Raw genomic sequence first — 9,674 nt, forward strand, 5'->3', positions numbered from 1 at the left:
TGTGTAGTACAAGGGAGTCTCCTGGAGGAGCACTCTCCAGTGCCTCCTCCAGGGACTCCAAAAAGTGTGGGTACTCTGAACTGCTGTTTGGTGCTTAAGCACAAACAACAGTCAGGATCCGTCCCCCCACCTGAAGGCGGAGGGAGGCTACCCTCTCGTCCACCGGGGTAAACCCCGATGTATGACAGCCGGGGGGCAATAAGTATGCCCACACCTGCTCTGTGCCTCTCACCACGGGCAACTCCAGAGTGAAAGAGAGTCCAACCCCTCTCGAGGAGACTGGTTCCGGAGCCCAAGCCCTGCGCACCAAATCAGGCTCCTTCCCCAACAGAGAGGTGACGTTCCACGTCCCAAGAGCCAGCTTCAGTAGCCGAGGATCAGACCGCCAAGGTCTCCGCCTTCAGCTGCCACCCAGCTCACAATGCACCCGACCCCCATGGCCCCTCCCACGGATGGTGAGCCCGTCTGAAGGGGGACCCACGTCATATCTTCAGGCTGTGCCTGACTGAGCCCCATGGGCACAGGGCGGCCACCAGGTGCTGGCTGCCGGGGCCCACCCCTGGGCCTGGCCCCGCCCCTGGGCCTGGCTCCAGAGGGAGGCCCCAGTGACCCGTGTCCGGGCAAAGGAAAACGTTGTCCAATCGTGTTTTTCATCATAGAGGGTTTTATGAGCTGTTCTTTGTCTGGTCCCTCATCTCGGATCTGTTTGCCTTGGGTGACCCTACCAGGGGCTTAAAGGATAAGACCGTTTTTTTGACATTGGGCCCTTGATTTCAAATTATAACATGATGTTCTACTCACCCCTGCTTGTTGTTGGTCATTTGGAGCTGTTCCGAAGATATTCGAGAGGCGTCTGGCCGCTCTCTTGAGATATTCGGCCATGAAACGGTTTCCTATGGGCAACGTTATACAGGCACAAACTATGCTGTTTATAATTTATTAATTACTCTACACTAGCACTGATAATGTGGAGGTGCGTCGCTTACTTAAAAAAATCCTGGTTACTGTAATTTTGAATTTTTGTCGTAAAGTGGGTGTTACTGACGTCATCGTCGTGCTACTGCCACAGGCAGCCCACAGACCTGCTGCCTATTTATTCATTCGGCTAAAATTCAAAATTACATTAACCCGGATTTTTTTAAGTAAGGTCACATCCCCTCCACCTGAAGGCGGAGGGAGGCTACCCTCTCGTCCACCGGGGTAAACCCCAATGTACAGGCGCACAGCCGTGGGGCAACAAGTATGCCCACACCCGCTCTGCGCCTCTCACCACGGGCAACTCAAGAGTGGAAGAGAGTCCAACCCCTCTGGAGGAGACTGGTTCCGGAGCCCAAGCCATGCACACCGGCTCAGGCTCCTTCCCCAACAGAGAGGTGACGTTCCCCATTCCAAGAGCCAGCTTCAGTAGCCAAGGATCAGACCGCCAAGGTCTCCGCCTTCGGCTGCCACCCAGCTCACAATGCACCCAACCCCTTGGCCCCTCCCACGGGTGGTGAGCCCTTCGGAAGGGGGACCCACGTCATATTTTCGGGCTGTGCCTGACTGAGCCCCATGGGCACAGGCCGGGAACCAGGTGCTCGCTGCCGGGCCTGGCTCCAGAGGGAGGCCCCGGTTCCCCGTGTACGGGCAAAGGAAAACGTTGTCCAATCGTGTTTTTCATCATAGAGGGTTTTATGAGCTGCTCTTTGTGTCTCCCCCCCCCACCACGATAAGGTGACAGCTCATGGGGAAGAGAATCTGATCAGTATGTAAGTATTACAATGCTTTACATCAGCTCCTGTTCGGTGTACTCCCTGTAGAGGTTACAAATCAATCAAAAACAAGACTATTCATCTTTGATTTGGCTTTTTATTTCTCAATCAAAACACTTTGGTTACACTTATTATCGAAGGTTTATTTACACTCATCTTTGACATTAATGTTTTGGCAATAAAACTGATTTCAGGACCAAACTAGCTGTAAAATATCAGTATTGATAAAAAAGAAAAACAAATGCGTAGGATTAAAATTCCCCAGTAACATTATTAATTCAGTGGTGCTTTAAAAATGTCTCTTCACTTCCAGTTAGTGATGATGACTGACGGCAACTGGGAGCTTCTCTGTTCCAACATGACAGCACTCATTGGACCGACCAGCACACATTACAATGGGAATCAATGATATAACCAATCATAAAGGGAACTGAACTGCTGACTTGTTGCTGAGGACATTTACAACCTCATCACTCCACTAGTAGGACTTCATCTGCAGAGACACCCAGACCTAAACTTTAGAAGAAGCAGATTCACTGTTCATGGAGCTTCTTTACAGAACAGATCAGACAGTTTGATTGACAGGACGGATGATCAGAGGAGCTGAGTTTTTACCACCATCATTGCTACAGGGACTAAAGTACGGGTGGAGTTTGTGAGTGAAGCAGCAGCCAGTAAAGGAGTACATCAGAGCTGCAGCATCAGCATCATAAAAGGAGACCAGACCCTGCTCATAATCCACAAACACCCCCACCTTCTCAGGAACAGACTGAAGACTGAGACGGACTGCAGGACCAGCAGCAGCTGTGTACTCATTTCCATTTCTCAACCTTACAGACCAGAAACCGTTCTGAGGACTCACTGTGATTTTTCCCTTCCTGCTGATCGACTCTCTGGCCACTCCTACATCCCATTTAGTTTTTCCTTTAACCTGAACCTCAAAGTAAAATCTGCCTGAAGAGAAACTCTGATTTCCTAAAACACAGGGACACGGAGAAAATCTCTCTGAGTTATCTGGAAGATCCTTCCACACATCAGTATCATGAACTTGTTTTCCATCCTCAGACAGCATGAGTCCAGGATGAGCTGTATCAGGATCCAGAGTAACATCCACTGCATCCTGCTGGAGCCTCTTCAGCTCAGCCTCAGCAAACAGCTTCTTCATCATTTCACTGAGTGTCTCCTGCAGCTGAGCCACAGCCCTCACCACAGTCCCCTCATATGATGATGGACGGACGCTGACCTCTGTCCAGTCCTTGGTGGGTGGAGCAGCTTTCAGGGAGGAGAAGCTTTGGAGGAGGTGGAGGTGGTCTTCAGAGCGTGAGAGCTGCTCCACCTCAGAGCTCCTCTTCATCAGCTCAGAGATCTCCTGTTCCAGATCTTTGATGAGGTTTTCAGCCTGTTTCTCAGTAGTTTCCTGTTTGGCTTGGATCTCCTTTATCAGCTCCTTCAGGCCTCTCTCAGCAGACTCCTTCAGTGCAGTGAAGACCTGAACACCTTCTGCTTTCTCTCTGTCTGCAGCATCTTCGCTGATCTTCACCGACTCTTTGACCTCCTGAATCTTCAGTCGTCTCTTCTGGATCATCTGCTGGATTTCAGCCTCTGTCTTCCCCAGCTCTGCCTTCTTTCCTTCATATTCTTCTCTCAGAGGAACAAACTCATGAGTCTTGTGGTCTAAAACAGAGCAGAGCATGCAGACGCATGTCTGGTCGGTCTTACAGAACAGCTCCAGAGGTTTATCGTGCTGCGTACACATCCTGTCCTCCAGGTTCTCCACAGGCTCCGTCAGCTGGTGTCTTTTCAGACGTGAAGCTGTCAGATGAGGCTCCAGGTGAGTCTCACAGTAGGAGGCCAAACACAGCAGGCAGGACTTCAGGGCCTTCAGTTTGGTTCCAGTGCAGACGTCACAGGGAACTTCTCCTGGTCTGGCAGCTTGTTGCTCTGAGCTGCTGCTGCTGGCTTTCTGCTGAGCTTCATGTCTGAACTCAGCAACCAGCTCAGAGAACAAAGTGTTGACTCTCAGCTGAGGTCGAGGGCTGAAGTTCTCTTTGCACATGGGACACTCGTACAGAACATTAACATCCCAGTGTTGAGTGATGCAGCTTTTGCAGAAGTTGTGTCCACATGGTGTGCTGACTGGATCGGTGAACACATCCAGACAGATGGAGCACAGAAACTGATCCTCAGATCGCAGGTTGCTGCCAGCAGACATGTCTGCACTCTGAGGACAAGAGTCAGAGAGAGAAAAAACATATTTTTACACTAATGAAGACAATATCTACAATCCTAAAGCTTTCAAATGATCCTGAAGTTGAATCTGTCCTGATGAGAGTCAGTCAGCATTGAAGCTTCCTGTTGGGTGGAAGCTCTGAGTTCTGTGTTAATGCTGGTTGTTGAAACACAGTAAATATTATCAGCTGTACTCACCAGTGTTTGACTCAGTGGTTGAGAAAGAACAGATGAACTCAGTTTATTTCTCTTCTGTCAGAAACACAGAGGTTTGTCTCGACTGCAGCTCTGCCGTCACTCTGACAGACTTCAACTTTCATTTCAGGGAAATGACGATTAAACGGTTTTTTCCAGTGTTGCTCCGCCTCCTGCTGCACCTTTTTTTTCAGCATTTGTTTCCTCCTTCAGGTTCAGACGTGATTATTTACAGACTTTTGGCACCAGATGAGTTTAAAGTACAAATGTATTTATGACTTTATTGCACTTTACCGCACAAAACCTGTTTAAAGCCACAATTAACTTTCTGCTGCTCTCATTTTGGCCTTTGAACGTGTTTTTCTTTAAAGCTATGGTAGGTAATCCTAGAGAGCTAGCAAGAGAGCTAGCAAGATTCGAAAGTGGCCCCTCCTCTAAGCTCCACCCCCCCCTCCCCATTCCGTCAGTGCTTCATCCAAAGCCGGTAGAACCGCATGCGCACACGGAGCAGGGAGCCGACAGAGGGGGGCGTAGGCAGAAAGCAGAGGCATCTGATTGGTTTTTGTAGGCGCTCCAATCCGAGATCAGCGGGTCAGCTTTTTCTCAGTCCTGCCGCTGCCACAGAGGTCTGATTATTTTCGTCCCTTTTTCTAAATACATCTTGTATAGATTTCTCTCAGGATACACGGACCATTTCACCCAGTATTACAAAATGTGTTTCTGAACAGGATTACCAACCATGTCTTTAAGCTGAAACACAGGAAGTTGAGGTTACTGCCGTTCATTCCTCCTGATAGTGGTTGTTCTGCTGCCCTCTGCTGGTCACAGAGGAACCACATCAGACTGACAGGTTTCCTGATTAGTGGCTCTCAGTGATCTGATACACTTGGTATTGATTCATAAGATGAATAGACAAACACCAGTTATGTTGAGTAAAAGAATAGAAAAACAATAAAAACATACTTGTTATCAATAACATAAATTTGTTTACATACATAATACAGTCATTTTATGTCTTTTAGAGGTATTGATGAGTTAACTCTGAGTTAACTGAGTTAACTGAGCTGTGTTATTTTAAAGAGTTTGACAACATGGATCATCATGAGCAACAATTTATTCATCAGAGGGGAAAACAATCATGTTTCATTCTCACTGTGTGTTTGAAGTTGAGCAGTGAGGATAACTCTACTGGAGCCGACTCGTGTCATCATAATAAGTGATTCCTGTCAGTATTAATCCGTTTCACACCAGAGATGGACAGATGTGGAGGTGAAACATCTGACAGGCCTGAATCTGGACAGATGTGGAGCTCAAACATCTGACAGGCCTGAATCTGGACAGATGTGGAGCATCTGGACCGTACAGTCCAGAAACCTTTCTCCCTTCCTGTTGATCGACTCTCTGGCCACTCCTACAGTCCAGTTAGTTTTTCCTTTAACCTGAAACTCAAAGTAAAATCTGCCTGAAGACAAACGCTGATTTCCTAAAACACAGGGACACAGATCAGGATCTAGATCCAGAAATATAACATGCAAGTCTTTTTTCTCAATCTTGGCTGTCTGAATCTGATAATAATTTGTGCTAGTGTGCTCTAAACACCCTGAGACACCTGGTGTTCCTGCCTTCCACACAGTAGTATCTATTAAGCTATTATTTTCTAAATAACTCGCTAATCTCTGTGCAACTAAACTAAAGAAAATCTTCCCCTCTACATTTAGGAGAGAGATCATCCGGAACTGACTCAGGTCCGAGGACTCTTTCTCCTTTGGAATAAGAACGCCTCCTGCCCTACGCCATGCTCTAGGAATAACCCGTTTCTCTCAAACTATTCTTTATTGCCTCCACAAAAACCTTAGGACATTAGGTGCACTTTTTTAAACCCGGTAGGGGACTCCATTTGGCCCTGGGGCCGACGAAGCCTTTGCACGCCTGACTACCTCCTCAACCTCTTTCCACCTAGGTGGTCTAACATCCATCTTATGAGCGATCTCTCCTAATGGTGGCATGTCAGGTGGAAGGCCTACTACCCTACGTTGCTCAAGATCTGAATATGTATATCTGAGATACTCTTCCACCCCTGACTTTGTTGCCTTAAGCTGCCCTCCCTTTTCCTGGTTAAACAACCCTTTAACAAACTTGAACGGGTCCCTGTAAAATGCCGTCCTTACATATTCTTTCTTCTTTCTCTTTTTCCTAAGATATTCAGCCCTTCTGAGTATTGCTAGCCTGCTTCTCAATTCTTCCTGCAAAACATTAATTCTCTCCCTCTTTTCCTCTGTAGCTCTTTTCCACTGCTTTCTTAAATTTCTTCTTTCCTTAACCAATTTCTCCATCTCTCTTTGCCGTCTAGACTTAACTAAATGTACTCTTTCAACCCTCTTTCTATCTTGCATCCCAAATCTTTCTACACCATAGGAGTAAATTATATCCCATCTTCTCTCGCCTAACGCTTGCATTTCCTCCTAACCTTCCTAATATTTTTGACAAATCTTTATTGACTGCCTCCAAATCTTTGTAACTATTTGCCCTAGGCCACTTATCTCTAGCTTTCTGCTCGATATTTCTCTCTATAACTGGCCTATTCACCTCAGAATCAGCTGCATCCCTTCTTAGAACCTCCTCCTCCACTTCCGTAGCTGTGTTGTTGATATCCTTCGGACTGTGGTTTTCTACCTGCCGCTGGACTTCATCCGACTTACTCGATTGACTTCTTAAAAAGTACTGATCGATGCGGCCACACTGCCCTTTATTTACCACACTCACCTTCTTCCCTGATGCATTTTAAGGCCTCGAACTGACGTTACTTTCTGCCAGCCACAAGGACAAACCTGGAGCTTATTTCCCTCTAGCCTACCACTTTTATTTTGTCCAACTACGCTCTCTTTCCTCTGAGAACTATTCTGGTCAGTTCTAGCCCTAGAGAATAGGTTTGTGCCCTTATCCTTCACTGAGTCGCGTATCCACCTCATAGTAATGTTGGTTCCAGTGTCAGTTGCCATGTAGTCTGCCTGTGAGTCATCTTCAGCCCCTGCTCTCGCTGACTCTAGGGGTATTCTCTGTAATCTACTTGTAGCTTATGCTGGTTGTAACAAAGCTGCGAGGCATCGCTACTGCTACCATGGATTGTCTTTCCAATCTGTCATATGGTCTTTCCCTTGTTGTCAGCTGCCCTATTCACAACAGTGACTAGCTAGGCTAGATTTGAATTTAAGGTAAACACAAAAAACTTGTGCTAAAGAAGAAATGGACCAGACTGAGTGAATAATTCCCTCTATAGATCAGTGAGCAGTGCTGACCAACACAAGAAGAACCTACACATAGAAACCGCAGATCCCGACACCTGAAGCCTTTAATGATGGAAGGTCCTGTAACACAGTGCCAGTTTAGACTTCATAAGGGGGTAGTGTTTTTGTTATAAACCAACATTCACATTTTCTTTGATAGTCACATTTTTAACAATTTTCCACAACAAGCACCAACAACCTTCAGGCCAACCCTCTTTGAAGCCACATCCGCAATGGAGGTCCTGAACATGGTCCATTCAGATTCCATGTCCCCCAATGTGTGAGAAAAATTCTCCCAGAAGTGCGAGTTAAAGGAGAACTCCGGTATTTTCAACATTAAGCCTCTTTTCTGAGTCGTCTGCAATGTTTTAGAACCCCCCTCACCGCTTTTTTGATGTTTACTGTTGTCTCCGGTATTTGCCTAATTTTGATTCTTCTCAACCTGCTTCAGAACGGCAAGTCATGCGCATGTCCAAAAAGGTCCGTAAAAGCACCATAAACGTCCGTTTTCAAAATCATCAACTCACCGGAGTGGTTACTGGTGTGCACTGGTAATCCATATCACATTTCGTGGCGAAAAGTTGCTTCTGTCGTGTTTTATTTGGCAGCTCGTTCATGCTCGCACTATTTTCTTCGCGGTGGCGGAGTAATATCAACGAACATCCAGTACAAAATGTCAAATAAAACACGACAGAAGCCACGAAATTTGATATGGATTACCAGTGCACACCAGTAACCACTCCGGTGAGTTGATGATTTGGAAAACGGACGTTTATGGTGCTTTTACGGACCTTTTTGGACATGACTTGCCGTTCTGAAGCAGGTTGAGAAGAATCAAAATTAGGCAAATACCGGAGACAGCAGTAAACATCAAAAAAGCGGTGAGGGGGGTTCTAAAACATTGCAGACAACTCAGAAAAGAGGCTTAATGTTGAAAATACCGGAGTTCTCCTTTAAAGACCTCGCAGACATAGGTGTCCACCAGACTTCACTCTCACTATCCGTTTGGGCTTACCAGATCTGACCAGCAGTCTCCCCCCCACCCCACCACAGATGCAACTCACCACCAGGTGGTGATCAGTTGACAGCTCTGCCCCTCTCTTCACCTGAGTGTCCAAGACATACGGCTGCAGGTCTGATGACAAGACTTCAAAGTTGATCATCCAACTTTGGCTTAAGGTGTTCTGGTACCAAATACACTTATGAGCCACCTTATGCCGAAACGTGGTATTAGTGACGGAAAATCCATGGCTAGCACAGAAGTCCAAAAACAAGACATCACTTCAGATAAAACTCCCAGAATGCTGCGTAATCTGAGTTGCTTGGTGCATGCACACAAAAAAGAGTCTGAACCTTCCCTCCTATGACTTTCAGCCACAGTGAGGTGACTCTCTCGTTCACCGGGGAAAACTCCAACACGGAGGTGCTTAGCCAGGGACGTGAGTATCCCCACACCTGCTCCACCCCTCTCTCCATGGTCAAATTCAGAGTTCGAGAGAGTCCAGTCCCTCTCCAGGAGTCCGGTTCAGAGGAGCCAACACTCTGTGTGGAGGTGAGCCTAACTATATCAAGTTGGTACCGCTCCACCTCAGGCTCTTTCCTCACCAGCGAAGTGACATTCATGTTCATATTCATGTTTCACGTTCCTACAACAAGTTTGCAACACCAGGGATCAGCTCACCCAGGCCACCGCCTTCACCTGCCAACCAGCTCACACTGTACCCGACCTTGAAATTCCTCACCACGAGTGGTAGGCCCACATGGAGGTGGCTTCCTGACTCTTCTTCAGGCTAAGCCCGACCGAGGCCCTGCAGCCAAGGCTCGGCCACCAGGCGCTCGCCGGTGAGCTGCCCCCCTGGTTTGCTCTAGGGGGGTTCCCCGGCATCCCTTTTCCAGGCAAGCTGACTGTTGTTTTCTGGTGCCGCTCCATCGAGGTCTTTGAATCACTCCTATTCTGATCCCTCCCCTGAAGCCAATTTGCCACCAGGAGCTAATGCCCCAGACAACACAGCACTCAGGATCATGGGAATACTCAAACCCCTCCAACACATTAAGGTGGCAGTACTACGGAGGGGACATTTTCACTTTACAAAGCTTTAGTGCCAGAATTGACACGAGATAAAAAAAAACAGCAGGTACTGATTATAGTATGCCATACTACCACTTAGCCCGATGATGCCCATAGTTACAAAAATGGATATAATCCATCAGTTTG

The 9,674-nt window shown here is 47.2% G+C and overlaps 2 protein-coding genes across 2 annotated transcripts in view; one reads left to right on the top strand and one right to left on the bottom strand.

The window, feature by feature from the left end:
* LOC142398498 (uncharacterized) overlaps positions 1-9,674 on the top strand; it is a 462,406-nt gene that overhangs the window by 338,844 nt on the left and 113,888 nt on the right. The gene's annotated exons all lie outside the window — the stretch shown is intronic.
* LOC142398512 (E3 ubiquitin-protein ligase TRIM39-like) lies at positions 1,860-4,254 on the bottom strand. Its single transcript, XM_075482550.1, has 2 exons — positions 4,179-4,254; positions 1,860-3,972 (listed from the first exon to the last, which is right to left on the bottom strand). Exon 2 carries the CDS (start codon positions 3,961-3,963, stop codon positions 2,317-2,319), a length of 1,647 nt encoding a protein of 548 aa, XP_075338665.1. The 5' UTR covers positions 3,964-3,972; positions 4,179-4,254; the 3' UTR covers positions 1,860-2,316.

This window comes from Odontesthes bonariensis, chromosome 14 (genome assembly GCF_027942865.1).
Source record: "Odontesthes bonariensis isolate fOdoBon6 chromosome 14, fOdoBon6.hap1, whole genome shotgun sequence".
In the NCBI taxonomy this organism is placed as follows: Eukaryota; Metazoa; Chordata; class Actinopteri; order Atheriniformes; family Atherinopsidae; genus Odontesthes; species Odontesthes bonariensis.